This window comes from Hoplias malabaricus, chromosome 9 (assembly GCF_029633855.1).
Source record: "Hoplias malabaricus isolate fHopMal1 chromosome 9, fHopMal1.hap1, whole genome shotgun sequence".
NCBI lineage: Eukaryota > Metazoa > Chordata > Actinopteri > Characiformes > Erythrinidae > Hoplias > Hoplias malabaricus.
The window spans coordinates 26,198,845-26,215,241 of record NC_089808.1 but is presented as its reverse complement, the minus strand read 5'-3'; the positions used below and the strand labels follow the sequence as shown (position 1 = coordinate 26,215,241).

The 16,397-nt window shown below is 40.1% G+C and overlaps 1 protein-coding gene across 2 annotated transcripts in view; it reads left to right on the top strand.

Moving 5' to 3' along the window:
• The first annotated feature begins 4,551 nt into the window (after positions 1–4,551).
• sema4f (sema domain, immunoglobulin domain (Ig), transmembrane domain (TM) and short cytoplasmic domain, (semaphorin) 4F) overlaps positions 4,552–16,397 on the top strand; it is a 72,739-nt gene continuing 60,893 nt past the window's right edge. For both annotated transcript variants that reach the window (XM_066680787.1, XM_066680786.1), the window contains exon 1: positions 4,552–5,076. In XM_066680787.1, coding sequence (XP_066536884.1) covers positions 4,986–5,076 — 91 coding nt within the window. In that variant the 5' untranslated portion in view covers positions 4,552–4,985. The remainder of the gene's footprint in view (positions 5,077–16,397) is intronic.

Below are 16,397 nucleotides of genomic sequence, written 5' to 3'. Positions count from 1 at the left end.
TCTCTCTCTCTCTCTCTCCCTCTCTCTCACTCACACACACAAATGCACATTATTCAACCTGCACTATACTTTTATTGGATTTATTAACAAATTTTGTCCTTTGCTTCCTTTTCATGCACTCACTTATTGCCACTCGCCATATCACTATTCATTCATTTAAACTCATGAACCTATAAAAACATTATTAACCAAGACCCTCAAATGTTTTCACTAAAGCAGTGAGGAGGCTTAATAAAGTCTGTGAAATAAATCAAATGCTACATTACTCTGTGGTATATTGTTTTATTTTTTCCTGTGCTGCCTACGCAGATACAGCTAAACGAACTCTCCCATTAGCGAGGCCTTCAAGAGCAGAGCTCAAGGCCCGAAGTCTCTGATTATCCAGCAAGATGAATGAAAGTGAAAGTACAGCCAGCTAGTCATGTTCTGAGTAACAATGGATGGGACCACTTTACCACTTTCCTCAGAGGAAACATCCCTATTGGCCTTCTAAAAGTCCTAGTTAGGTTTCTGCCTGCAAAAACGTGGTACACTAATCAGGTTTCAGTGAGCTGTTAGAAATGCAAATTAGAAATGTCACACACACATTTCTTCTCCCATTAAGATATCAGTTGTGCCCCAGTCCCTGTCTAGTGCAGAGCTCTCTGTTGAAACCTTCTCTGTTCTTTTGTTCACACACAGTGGATAGCAGGACCTCTCTTAAAGGGTTCAGGCCTCACGTTGTGCAGCTCGCTCACATCAGGGGGAGAATAATAATGCACTCCACCAGATAAATTGTGTGACAATCCTTTTAAGTCTCCTTTAGCCTGCTCCGGCTGATTGGTCTCGCTGTAAATGTATGCACAGCTCTTCGACGTGATGATGCATGTGAGAGAAGTTAAAAGAGACATGTGCAATAGCTGATCAGAGATGAGCTTGTCTTTTTTCATCTCGTGAGGTCAGAGGTCACAGGTTCTGCTGCCAGTCACTAATGCTAAACACGTATTTGTTAGGAAACCGCCCTCGAATGATAGCTGACATTTAATTGTGTGTTTCATCTTGTTTGGCTTGTAGGGGCTATTTACAAATGAGAAGCCCCAGTTATTGTCAACACTCTTAAAACAAGGGTTATATGCAGTGAACAACGGCAGAGCTAATTTGATGCTACATTAAATGTTCATGATTATTCGTATGTCCCTTGTCATTGTGAAAAAGGCTATTTTAAGAAGAAGACAAATGGTCAGTTGTGGGTATCAAGCCATGGACCTAAATTCTTTGAAGTGACAGTGCACACTCCAGTACATATAAGATGAGTTTCAGTGGAGTTTTTATCTGTAATAAATAGGGCTGTGCTATATCGTATCGTCCGCAATAATATCTTCATAATATTTAAACCAATTAAAAAAAGTCAATATCATGATATAGTGACATTCTAACATTATTTACCTACACTCTCAGAAAAAAGGTACGGTAGAGGTGCAATGTTGGTCACTAAAGGTACAAACCATTTAAATGTAACTTTACAGGTTCAACTGTGTTTATTCATTCATTATCTGTAAGCGCTTTTCCAGTTCAGGGTCGCGGTGGGTCCAGAGCCTACCTGGAGTCATTGGGCGCAAGGCAGGAATACACCCTGGAGGGGGCACCAGTCCTTCACAGGGCAACACACACTCACACCTATGGATACTTTTGAGTCGCCAATCCACCTACCAACGTGTGTTTTTGGACCGGAGCACCCGGAGGAAACCCACGCGGACACAGGGAGAACACACCAACTCCTCACAGACAGTCACCCGGAGCAGGACTCGAACCCACAACTTCCAGGTCCCTTACATTCTCTTATCTAGAAGGAAAGATAAATGTTTGTAATCGTTCATTATAGAACTGTGTCATATAAAAAAAACATAAAACAAGTCCTAGAGATGGAATTGGACATCAACACAATTTTAAAATCTACAATTATAATAAAATAAGATACAATTATGTTCACTAATTAAAGGTACAAATATGTACCCTTGAGGGTCCCACCACAGAGACAAATTTTCTGACAGCGTATCGACGTCATACGATTAGCCATAATATGGCATACGTTTTTTACATGAGTTGTTTAGTCAGAGTGAAGTGTGTTGGAAAGGGGCTCTGAATGATTCAAATTACATTTGTAGCAAAATAAATGTTAGTCCGCAGGTAGCGCATCAGGTAGTGTCACAGTCACACAGATCCAGGGACCTGGAGGTTGTGGGTTCGATTCCCGCTCCGGGTGACTGTCTGTGAGGAGTTGGTGTGTTCTCCCTGTGTCCGCGTGGGTTTCCTCTGGGTGCTTCGGTTTCCTCCTACAGTCCAAAAACACACGTTGGTAGGTGGATTGGCGACTCAAAAGTGTGTGTGTGTGTGTGTGTGTGTGTGTGCCTCGAGGGTGTATTCCCGCTTTGCGCCCAATGATTCCAGGTATGCTCTGAACCCACTGTGACCCTGAATTGGATAAGTGGTTACAGATAATGAATGAATGTAATTAATATGAATATAACATTTTTTATTGCAATAGTGTGTTCTTGAAATTAATAAAATTATTTTTCATTGTTTCCTCATATTGCCAAGGCTATCGATATGATGAAAATACCATGTAATATTTTGATACTATTTTAGGGCCATATCGCTGACCCCTAGTAATAAAACATCCAACACCAGGACTTGAGGTAACCATAATTTTTCTGGCTGACTTGCAATCAAATCCTTACAGCAGTGTTTCAACACTAGTCTTCCGGAGGATTTAAGGATGTTACTGCAAAAAAAGTTGGTGACATATAAGTGAAAACACGATGTTAGATATCTGATGTAGTTTGAAACTTGGTTCTTTAAAGATCTTGATAAAACAGGTTCTCCATCATATACAAGAACCATTTTATATGCAAAGCAACCACTGAAGCATTTGTATGATAATGTGAATAGTCAGTTATTTCTTTAATAAAGAGGCCTTGAAAAACTACCCTTGCTGTGCTAAAAACCTGTGTGGTGTTTTCTAAAGTCTGAGGAACATTAGAGTGTAATATGTAGCCTATAGATAGAGTACACACTGCTGCGGTATGTGACAGTATAGTCTGAGATTATACCTGTTTGTTGTATTATTTCGTCTACTGTTTTTTTCTACGTGAAGTGATAAATGTTGTCTCCTCAGAGTCCAGATTTAGAGAATGTGAGAATGTAAAATTGCTGTAGTATTCACCTGCCCAGTAGAGGGCGCTTTACTGCCAATCTAAACAAAGGAGCGGTAGCCTCTCTCTATGTTGCTTTTCTGATAATGAGCTGTTTTATTTTCCCACTCTAAATCCTGGGTTGGGTTTTTGACCCACTTTTATTTCCTAACTGCTCTGTGAGTAGTTTCTTTCTTTCTCTCTCTCCCCCCACCTTCTCTCTCTCTCTCTCTCTCTCTCTCTCTCTCTCTCTCTCTCTCTCTCTCTCTCTCTCTCTGCTGTAAGGACCCAGCCTTTGCCACCCCCCTTTCTCTCTTTCTGTGTGTGTGTGTGTGTGTGTGTGGTGTAATCCTGAAGATTCAGACTGCTCTCTGGCTGTTCATTTTCTCTCACATTACACACATCCAGATGGCCACGGGGTCACACAGCACACTGTGAGGAAAGCAGTGCTCTCTCCTGTTACATTCACCTCGTACGTCATTTACAATCCCCAGCAGCACTGTAAAGCATTATGAAGCCTCCATTCAAAACATCTCATTTACTGACTGCTGAGCTTTAATACTCGAAATATTAATTTGCCAAAGCATTTATTTTAAAATGCATGCTTGATAATTTATATAATGCGAAATTATAATGATACCAAGCCTACAACCATATTAAAAAAACGCAAAATAATGCATGTAGCTTCAACAGTGAATTCGAAAAATATTTATTTTAATGCAATAAAAACAGCGTAGTTACAAGCTGAGGTATTCTCTGTTGGTCAAGTTTTTACAGTCAGTGTATTTTATTATTATTTTTTGCTTTATTTCTTTGTTTCTCGGGCTATAATTTTGTAATTATGTCTGAAAATAGATGTAGATGGTGCAAACCAATAAAAGCGTATGGTCAAGACCCCAATGGTACATTCACTGAAGCCTGTAACATGACTGAAATTGTAAGATTCTCTGGATAAGAACATCTGAAAAATATGTAAGCACAATCCATTCCATTGTGTTCTGAAATAATTAATACGTTGGGTCATATTCTGTAACAGCTTGTTGTTCAGGTTCACGGAATCCTGCAGTCATTGTGCTCAAGACAAGGAAACACAGCCTGGATAAGGCACCAGTTCATCTCTCAGCACCACACTCACAAATTCACACAAAACATATGGACGCTTTTTTGTATGCCCGATCCACATATATATGGATTAGTATACTGTTGCTGTTTATGTTGTGATTGGGTGTAAAAAGGTGTGGTCAGTCTTACCTGTAGCATTCTGGCCAATGCGCGCATGTAGGCGGGGCTTGAGCTCATTGGCACCGCCCATTGCTTTCTGTGCCGGTTTTCTGGGAGAGCTCTACGCGCAGCTGCTCGCGCTTCTCGGGCTCTGGTCAGTATTTGAGTGTGTTTGCGGGAGCGCGCTTTTGGAGCAGCACTCTTTCTCTACAGGACCTGGAGGAGGATCACTAGCGGTTGTGCAGCGTATAAAAGGCTCAAACGGCGCTTCGAGACAAGTTGGACTTTCTTGAACAAGGGACGTAACGCATTTCCATCCGCTCCTGAGCTCGTTTACTTTCGTCAGGCGATTTGCGATATACCGCGCAACCGCCCAAAGTGAAAAGTGTCGCTAGAATGGTGTGCGCTCTGAAGTAGCGTAGTCGGGTGACAGGGGGCAGAGGCAGGATATACGTTGATTTGACCGGTACTATTGTTTTCTTCCCGAGACCTTGGTTCTTCCTAATATCCGAGGCTCTGAGCGGCAGGTAAACGCGGACTGACCACAGCAGCGATGAGCTGCAGCTGAAACCGGACCCTTCAACACTTTGTTCAATGTGCTGGAGCAGTATGAGGCTCTCGGAGCGGCTGCTTCTGCTGTTGTTCTTCTCGGTCTTCAGCGCTCAGACAGCGGCCATTCCCTTAGGTGAGTCCTGCTCCAACATTTTCATCCACTGGCTTCTTATTAGAGTCTGCGCAGACTCAGTGGAGGGGCTACTTTCCGATGTAAACACGGAGATCCTGAGCGGGGAGCAGGTGTTTACCTACAGCGCGCTTCAGAAAGTAAAGAGAGCTCAGAGAGTAGAAGTTTCACAGCGATTTCAAAACAATTCTGATCTGTATAATTACTAGTAAGAACTTACTATATTTCTGGTCATTTAAAACATATATAAAAACACCTCTCCGGTGGTACAGCACAAGTAATAGCCTAATTAGTGTTCAATAACACCTGACGTGTGCAGAGGTGACGTATACCTTGTTTATACCTTAATGAACAGATATGCACTTCAACAGAACTGTTTTTAACAGTGTACACTGCTTAAATTAGGCACTTTACGTAGTCTACGCTTTCTGAAAAGTTGCAGCTCCCAGTCAAATTACTTTTTTGTGGATTCCCAGTGGATGCAAAATAACACAAGAGGAAAACATGTCAGAGGATTCACATTTCTGCAATTTTTTGGTGCACAATTTTTATTAATTTGGTACTTATTTAACATATAAACAGTAAATGTGCATTAAAGCCTGCCATTTGTGTTCCCTGTAGATGTTTGTATTTGTATCACTTAGAAACTCCATAACATAATTTGACCAACAATGTCGTAGACATAAAGTAGACATGTATGGCACTTACAACTATAACAACAATGCAATGCTAAAATATATATTTGTTAAATATATTACTTGTAGGAAACCAATTCAGTGATTGTTCTTATCCTTTTTATTACCAGAGAGTGTACTGGAAGTGAAAGTTAAGAGCAGTGGTCAAAATGTTCATGCCACAGAACAGGTGCTTTTTGAAACACTCCCAAAGAACCTCTGCTCAGTTTAATATTTTCATAACTTGGAAAAACCGGCTGCATGTTATCATAAATTTGCTTAAGTAGTCAAATAACAAATGGAAAATTCTGAAAGTATTTTGTATATTTGAACTTTTTTCTCTAGCAACACATCCCTGTATTTATTCAGAGTATGAAGCTCTCTAAGTTAAACACACTGATTGTTTTGTACTATATGTGGATAACACACTGATTTGCTCAAGCAGAATCTTAGGTGGAAATGAACATATTGTACTTTGAATACATCCCGCTGGAATATTCCTTCTCTACTGTAGTGCCAAAGCAGCCTGTGAAAAGATTGAAAGATTGTTGTATTTTTAGACATAATATTTTGCAATTGCACCACATACTCATTTGAGGAATTAATTGTTACAGTAGTTCATAAGACCTCCCAACGTAATAAAGACGAGTAAAGCATGCATTTGAACAATTCCCTCTTTGTTTGACTTCCCCAGGGTCTTGCTCTCTCTGCCACCCTTAATTCTCTCATCTTTCTGGAAAAAGGATGTGTAAGGGGGTTGGGACTGTGTCCTTGTTTATCTGTCAGAACAGTTTTCCCAATCACATCAATCCACATTTGTATCATTATTCTTGCAGAAAAGCTTAGTGCTAAATGGAGAAATCCCTATCACTGACCATATGCTCATGGCTGAGGCCAAATCCACCATGTGACCGGGCGTACTTGGGCGGAAAAGCACTGTGGGCTTTGTGTTCTGATGTAGTACACTGTGTAAAAAATAAGCCAAAATCTCTGTCACTTGTAGAACAAAGGTTGTAATGACTGACAATCTCACCTGTCATTCTAGTTTATATTCTCTCTGTATAGAACAGTCTATCTAAAGATATAATGTTATAGTATATACCTACTATTAAGACATCTGTCTGTGCAATAATTTTTTCATGAACAGATCTGAGAATTGAGTTTGAATTATCTGGTATAATCTGCTGTATTATAATATTCTTCAAACCAGATATCTGTTGATACCCGTATGTTTCTTTCCTTTATGGAAAGCTTTACACTACATGCTGGAACATTGTTATAATGATTTGTTTGCATACAGCCACAAAATCATTAGCGCCATTATGTACTGATGCTGGCCAGTGATCAACAAATGCCACCGTCACTCATTACATTTTAGATGGAACCACATAACTCCACAGAACACTTTTTACATTGCTTCCAAATTGTGCTGCTGTTCTCTTAGGTTCATATCGCAGCTGCTCCAGAGCATTCCATGCTTTTGGCCACGTTTTATCTGTGGAGAGTACATGGCTGTATGCATGCATATAAAAACTAATCAGTAAAGGAAATGCCTTAAATGGTCATTAAAATGGAAATGTAGATGTGTAGGAGACCTGTAGCTTTGGGGACTGATGGAGTCAAGCCTTACACTAAACTAATAAAACATTAAAATCCTGTTTACTCTATTTTTTTTTTCCTGTGTGTAAGTGAAGCACTTCTCCACAGCACTGGGAAACCTCAAAGGGTAACTTGTTACATCTAAAACCAATAATAACATTCAACGGATACCTCTTGCATTTATAATGGATTTTACAGCAGCGGTCTTGCCCATAATTTCTTCAGTGTGTGGTCTCACATTTGGAACGTCTAGTTTTATCTAACCGCACTGAGCTCGTCACAAGCTGTGTGTGGGAACCAGGGCTGAGCTGACCTCCCCAGCTAGCTGTGTTTTTAATACCCTTCACATGACACTGATTAAGAGCTGCAACATAATGGCCATCAAATTGCACAATGGAGGAATCTTATGAGGTATGACCAGCATGAGGTTTTGTAGAGTGCTTTCCTAAAACAAGGAGGGAAATGTATTTTTCTTATGTTTCTGGCCCTGGCTTCAACGGTGATGTGCATTAGATCTTTTTTAGCCATGGCCTAATAGTTAGAGGACCAGGCTTGGTACTGGAAAGTTGCTGGTTCAGTCCCCAAGGCCGGCCTTGCCCTTGAGCAAGGCACTGAACCCACAAGTGCTCCCTGGGGGCTGGCGATAGCTGCTCTCACTCTGGGTGTGTGTTCACAGCCCCTAGTGCAATAGTGTATGTAGATAATACAGTGTATTATCTGTACCCTAAGCCAACAACGTTGATGTAGTGTTCTCGGTCAATTAAGTATTTTCATGCATTTCTTTATTCATGGCTTTAAATATTTGTTTCTTATAATAATTAAAATAGAGTTGGCAACTGAACTATTTTTTCCGGTGGGACACATAGGCCTGAATACGCTTTGCTGTTTTTTTACTGAACACTCTGTTTACGTTTATCAACTGTGCAGTACATCTGGTTCTTAAATGAAACACAGATGCAACACTGGGGAATTCAGTTGAAATATTTCTGGACCCTTTTTTCTAGAGGAAATTCTCTAAGAAAGTCAAACTAAACTCAGAAAAGGCAGTTTTATTATCATAGTACAACGAACTATAAAATTGTATTAACATGCCGAATAGTCATTGGCTTTGCTTCGTTTCCCTTGCTTAGTTTTAATGAACCAAAAGGTTAGCTCAGGTTTACAAAACTAAATAGATACTGGAAAACAAATTCTGTACTCCTATGAAATATGCTAACAATATAATTAAAATCAAAACTTCTAGTTGCTGTTTATAGGTTCACTTTGGTGGCAAAGGTGCCAAATCTACTGCTGTGAAGCATGAACTAACAATCAAATAATTCTGTCACAATGCGTGATTATAATACAGTCTTAACCACCTCAGGGAAAGCTCTAATTAAGACTAATTATATGTAGTATATTGTTCACACTGATGATGTTGTTATGTGGCTATTTGTTCTTCATCTTTGCCGTTTTGTATAAGCGCATGAGCTTATAAAATAAGAGTGGTGGTGTTTTTTTTTCCTTCTCACTGCTTTACTTTTTCTTCTTTTAAAATGTGACGAGACTTATATTTGATACGTACCAAGTGTCCCACTAGTACATGGCTCCTTCAACCCTTTCATCTGTATATAATAACACTTAGGTAGTGCATTTTCTGTAGGTTTGTGTAAACCCCAGCTGATAGTGAACAAATTGCATGTGTTCTCTTCTCTCTCCTATTAAATGTATGGGTTCAGAATATGTCTTTCACAGTCAATGAAAAGGGAGGAGTTCCATGTCAGCCCACACAGGGTCATAACCTCTGCCTTATCCACCAGCGTCACTCCTTCACTGTAGGTGGTGGAGACTCATTCACCAGCAGAAAAGCATATTTCAATCAGCATTTCTCACAAAGAGCACTTGGAATGAATTGTTTGGAATGAAATGTCAGAGCCAACGTAAGCAAACCTTTGTCTGAACGTAGAGGCGAACACTGCAATTCTCTGTTCGGAGTTTGTCATGAGGGTGAGGGTTTATTCATACAGTAGGTGCTCTGAGATTCTGCTGGCTTGCCTTCCTCCCAAGATGTGCTTCTTCCCACTGAATAAATGAATAGATTCCTTGCTAGGCACAAGGTTAGCGGTGCAGCTTAAACTTTAATGCACATCCTTCAAAACGTTTTTTTTTTGTGTGTTAATATTTCACAACTTTTCTCTAGGGAGCTTTCCCACCTTAATTTGATTTAGGAAAGCAGTGCTATTTTGATTTGATTACCTTTTCTCAAGGTTGTATTCTTATTAGCCAAAACGTGACCAGGAAAAAACACACCCTGTTAGCTAACAACAGGGTAGGGATGTGGGGGTTAACCTCCAGACTCAGAAGGTCAAGAGAAGGGTCGCAGACAGCTAGGGGTCAGATGTCAAGGGCCAGTGTGCCTCAGTGAGCAGGTTGTCGAGATTGATTTGGGAGTTTTATCCTGAGCTGTATTTTTTGAGCTTAATTTCTTGAGCTGTACAGGATTGGAGCTACCATTAGATTTAAGAGGCATACCTTCAGGCCTAAGTAAGCAGTTGCCTAAAGCCTCATTAGCCGAATGGCCACACTGATCCAGAGTCAGCAACTACATGTAACATTCCAGCATTTGACCACTTAATAGTGTAAAGTTATTATAGTCATTTTGCTGTAAATTTGATTAGCATAATAGCATAATTTAAATCTGCGATTCTGACTATTTCCATGTAGCTTGACAAAAAAAACTACTTTTTCTAACTTTTTCTTCCACAAAACAAGACTGTATATCAATCGTTTAACAAAATGTCTCACAAATACAAATATTGAACGTTTTCAACAAGAGGGCTCTATTTATTTTAATGGACTATGATTTGAGGAGCAATTTAAACAAAATTACAACAAGTTTTCACTGATTATTACTTTGACTTATAAGAATAAAAAGTCAGAACAGAGCTGTATCAGAGAGAGAGGAGTTGCAGGTACTTAGTGTTTACTGTCTGTCTAATAGTGCAGTGTTTGGGTGATGTATAATGACTGCGAATGAGTGTGTAGGCATGCTTGCTGTGTTTTGACAGAGTGGAGCTGAAAGGCAGAGCCCAGTAATGTCCACTGGGATATTTAACAAGTGTAAGAGGTCATGTCTGAATACCTCTGAAATAGTAATGAGGAGAAAAATGATTCAGTGTGTTTTAATAAATGGTACGTAAAGAGATTTCTGTCATTTTTGATCGTTTTAAGTGGTATCCATTTTTGCATTTTTCCTTTTGGTTTATTTAATTATGAATGCTCCAATTATGGATGCTCAAATAAGTTTGCACTTATTTTATACATGAACATATCTGATTTACCTGTTCATAAACGACTGCTTTGATTAGCATTATGTAGAAATAGAAGTACATTTAACCTGCTGGAGCTAAAGCAAGCAAGAGTAATTATCAGATTGTGGCGGTTATAGCCCTGCATTTACTAAAAAGTAACTATAAAATTTTTCTACAAAAGTGAAAATGGAAGGGCAGCACGGTGGCACAGCAGGTAGTGTCGCAGTCACACAGCTCCAGGAACCTGGAGGATGTGGGTTCGATTCCTGCTGTAGATGACTGTCTGTGAGGAGTTGGTGTGTTCTCCCACTGTCCGCATGGGTTTCCCCCGGGTGCTCCGGTTTCCTCCCACAGTCCAAAAAAACACATGTTGGTAGGTGGATTGGTGACTTAAAAGTGTCCGTAGGTGTGAGTGAATGTGTGTGTGTGTGTGTGTGTGTGTGTGTTGCCCTGTGAAGGACTGGCGCCCCCTCCAGGGTGTATTCCTGCCTTGTGCCCAATGATTCCAGGTAGGCTCTGGACCCACTGCGACCCTTAATTGGATAAGCGGTTACAGATAATGAATGAATGAAGATCTGTTCTGAGACACACACACACTCTCATACTCATGGTTTATTATGATCATGTTCAATCTACATGTTCATCTTTCACCTGTGTGTATGATGCACCCACAGCTACACACACAAGCTACATGCTTTTTATGTCACTGGTCAGTGCATTACAAATCATGCTTAGCCTTAAGATGCCATTTGATTTAAGCTTTAATGGTGGAAACATTTACGGAAGCCCAATAAAACAGAAGCCATGACATGTCTCTTAGCTGACCTATTTTCTGTATCGCATGACATCATTGCACATAGCATTCTTTGATCAAACTGGTGTCTAATGCAGCATAACTGTCACCAGCTTTGGCATGTTGGAAACTGAAGGCATTTGATGAAATATGAAGATTTTCAGATCACACACATGCACACAGCCATTCATTTACACATTCACTTTGTAGTAAGCTATGGGCTGTGTTTAATATTATGATTGGACAGTTGATGATGGTATTTATCGATTGGTTTATGTAGCACTAAAACTGTATTTTTCATAAAGAATGGACCTATAGAAATGGTCTAAAAAGCTTGGGATAAAATCTCTTTACATTTTACTTTTATTAACATACATATTTTGTAAATGATGATTATAATTAATGTGGTAAGAGTTTTGCAGGTATGGTGTACTATTCAACATATAAGTATTCATAGAAATGTAAAGAAACTTTATAGCTTTAAAACAGTGATGTCACTGAACATTGAATCTCCATTCTGTCTGTTGGTGTCAGTTGAATTTGGATGAAATAGCCAATCTGTGTCACTGTTCACTCTGTTCAGTTCCTCACTGACATTGAATTCATTATATCATGGAGAATGTGTGTGTGAGTGTGTTTATTAATGGGGTAGAGTCGGAAGAAGAAACACAAGCCACACATTGGCAACATCTGGATAGTGGCTACTGTATGTGGTTGGGGCTTTGCAGGGCCTACAGCACGGTGTAGTAAGCAGCTTGTGAGTGTATATGGCTGCCACACCTGGAGAGGAAATAACTGCCCCCACAGTTTATAAACACACACACACACACACACACACACACACACACACACACACACAAATTGAATGAGTTCCCTCTGGTGATATGTTTAACCATCCTTCACTGAAGCTACATCTGTCTGTGTGTGAGATGAGACATAAGTTTACTTTTGTTTTTCCCAAAACCCAAAGCTGATTTGTCTGATGTCTGAAACCTGTTGCTGTAGTCAGGGGTAATAACTAAAACAAGTCACACACTGATATTACATTAAAGTTGGTAGCATGGAAATGGAATGCAGCTCCATTTAATTATGTATTTACACAAAGATTCTGTCTTAATCTATGAAATATCAGCATGATTTGAATACAAGTGTCACTGGATATTGACTGTTTGCCATGTGACTGGGCTCTTGCCCCTTATCAATACCAGGTACTTTCTTTAGGCCTTTTCCCCCCAAAAAATATACTGCATTTGCAAAAGGATGCTGAGGACTCACAGTTACCACTAAATTCACACCAGTTCTGATTGGGTGAGCACTCTCAGCAGTGATGAAGGAGGTGACTTGCTTTGGGTCAATAGGCTGGGTTTAGAACTTAGAAGCTGTTGAACTCAGCAGTGTGCTGATTGGAAGATATTGATTTTAGACCTGTGATGGCATGAGACGATGAGGCCGGAGGAATGTATGTGTATTGATCTGGAAGTGGATCTTTCAGGAGTGCTTCAGGATGTGGCAGGGTGCTTTGGCCTTGTTAAATCAGTTTTTTTGTGTACTTTCCTGTCTGTCTACTTTTGGCTTTTGGCATAAGAACTCTCTTTTCTCACTCATTCTATTTTCTCTCTATTTCTCTTTCTTTCACTCCCTCTCTTGTTCTGCCAGTTCTTTCTCTAAGTATGTGAATGAACATAAAGCATACAGCAAACCAGGTTTGATGTCGAAGCCTACTCTCTCTCTCTCTCTCTCTCTCTCTCTCTCTCTCTCTCTCTCTTTCTCTCTCTCTCTAGTTTGGGGTCTGCTCCAAGCTCAGTGCCAGTGAGGAAGCCCGGCTTGTGTATTCAGCTCTTAATGGCAGGATGCAGCCTTGAGAGAACAAAGGAAAGCTGTGGAGCGCTTTCTCTCCACACACACACACACACACACACACACACACACACAAATACACACAAAGACAGACACACACACACTGCTAGCCTGTTTAAATCAGTAAAGCCCTGACTAATGGATTTGTGTGTTTGTGTGCTGGGTGTGTATGTGTGTTTGTGTGGCAGAAAGCAAAAGGTGTAAAATCCATCCCTCGTTAGGTCTCTCTTCTCTTTCTTTCATCCCCTTTTTATTGGGCTCTAATTGGAGACGGGGGGTGGTAATTAAAGTAGGGTGGCTCGGGAAATACTAAGGAGGGATTTGGGATTTTATTAGTTAAGCAGGGGAAATTCTCTTTCTTTTTCACCCTTATTTGGCCCGAGATGAAGTTCTGCACCTCATATACATCTGGCAGTAGTCGCCCCATTATATTAATGTGGGTCCAGGTCTAAAGAGTGTATAACGACTAATGTATGTGTAAGAGGGTGATGTTATGTGTGATAAAGCATCTAAACTCTATCCTAAATGTATTAGGCTGCAAAGGATGAATCGATCAGTATAAACAACAACAACCAGTGTATAGGTGCTGCACAGAAAAGTAGATGTTATTGTCGGTAGAATTGCAGATTGTAGTTGAATAATTCATCTTTTAGCCCTAGGTTTTTTTATAGAACATGTTTGCTAAGAGTTAGTAATGCCAGTTTGTCACACAGTGAAATTTGTCCATTTCAAATTGCCCAGTCTCACAACGACTAAAAACTGTATTGTTAAATATTTTTATCATATTGTTCAGTCTTCATCCAGGCACATGTCCATATGGGCACACAAAGCACTGCATACCGAATGAGCCAGAAACCGCTGTGGTTTCTGTGTGTGTGTGCGTGTGTGTGTGGGTCTATAAAAGCAGGATGCTGAGAGATTTTCAGCGAGCACTCGGGAGACTGTGCAACAGATGCTGCACTCGCTCTCATTCACTCTCTTACTGACTGTCACATGAAGCTAAAAGCTTTCCATGCCTCTTGAGAGCCTGTAAAAAAATACAAATCAAAAGTCAAATATATGATTTTCATGCGTGAGCCATTAAGCCATTGATGATTTTTTTTTTACAAATGAAAATGGTTTGGAATTCAGCCAAGTGGGCCACTGTAAGAATACAGTGTGGCAGGAAACTCCACAGCCTCCTTTTCTGTGATTTAGTATGTGTGTGTGTGTGTGTTGGTTAAGAGCAGCATGGTATGAAAGCATTATCATCTGAGCCATTATAGTAATTGAAATGTTCAGGTCTGGCGAAGTGGGTGCTGTGCCAGGCCTGATGTGTGTGTGAGAGAGAGAGAGAGAGTGTGTGTGTGTGTGTGTGAGAGAGAGAGAGAGAGAGAGAGAGAGAGAATGAAGAATAGTGAAAATAGTAGAAACACTGAGGAGAAAGATGAGAGAAAAGAGAAGAAAGATGATGTGCTGAAGAGAGAGGAGAGAAAAAAGAGGAGTGTAAGAGTAGAGAAGTGTAAAAGTAGAAAGGATGAGAGAAGATACAAAAAAAAGAACGAGAAATAGAAGCATACACAGTTTCATAGAGGAAACAAATAACTAACAGCTTTGTGGAGAAAGAGAAGGAAACAGAGCATTGGAGTGGATGGATGATGAGGATGAGCAGAGCTGAGAGAGAATGGCAGATCAGAGGGCTCGCAGAAGCGACTCTAATCATACCAGATTCAGTGCTATTAATGTTATCCATTAATAGGATTTAAGCTGTCCAGTCTGTTCCGGAGTCACACGCATTATCTTTGCCTAAAACTGCACTCGTTCCTTTTAGACAGAGAGAGCAGAGACAGAGGGTGAACTTGATATGAGCTACTTTATCTAATGACATTTGTGGAGTGGGAGGGTAGTGTGTATCAGCAGAAGATAATGGCGTGCACACCACATTAGTAATGTTTCACTGTTTGTCTTTTCACAGCATAGTCAGCTTTTACTTATCTGGAGAGGCTTAACACTAGACTTTGGATCATTTCTTTAAGGATTCAGCCACATGGACTTTAGTGAGATTATGGTTGAACACTGTTTGGATTTGATGGTCACTAGATTGTTAGTGAAGTGAGGTGCTGACGTTGGTTATTTAGTTCTGTATTTTAAACAACAGGAGATCCATACCTTCAGAGAATGTTGTTCCACTGCTCCCTGGCCCAGTACTGGGGGTGATTTATACCCCTCTGATTCATGCTGGGTTTTGAGCATAGTCACCTTACGCTCAAGTGTAGCGTCTTATGACTGTCTGTGCACCTTAAAGGGTCTACAGACCTTGGTTTCTAAGTGTGTTGTCCAAGGGAAATATTGTAAAGTTTAAGAGAAGTTGGTGAAAAAATTGACCAATCCTGTCATCATGTAATGTTCGCAAAATTTAAAAGACATCTGGAGTTTCCAAATGATGTAATCACATAAATGTGCAGCCAAAAGGTTCATTTGAATAGCCTTTGAATCACTAATGATTTGCCCTGAGGGTACAGGTGGAACAGCGCCACTGACTCATCCACTTTTATGGTGAGCCATATACCTGTAGTAGGCACTGGGATATTCACCAGTGGACTCACCTGTTACACACTTCCTCCATCTTGTTTCTACTCGCTGTGCACAGATGAATATCCATAAATGCTCTTCATTGGTCAGCAGTGATGCACACTTGAATTGGTTTGGCTGAGGAGTGTTCTTGTATAGTTTGTTTGATTATTGATGGAGGGCACATGACTCAGTCCAAGATCCTGCAGTAAACTGGGAAAGCATTGCCATTGCACAAGCTCTGTTTTATCATGGCTTAGTCTCGTTCTTCAAGCACACCTTGGTCATAGTACAAATGCACAAGCTTAAATGCTCTTTAACTTTTACTAATGACATAGTGTTCATTCATTGTTTGGTATCCTTGTTTTACTTTAAAAAATCCAACCAAATATTAAATCACTGATGGGATCCTGAAAGGTTTAGTTTTAGTGTCTTATGTATCATTAGGGTTAGGGTTTTAATTCCTTGTAAATTAATCACATAAAGCCAAATGTGCAAACTTGTGAATAAGAATTATGGTTAATTATTAAGTGTTATTGATTAGAGGTCAAAATTGCTATT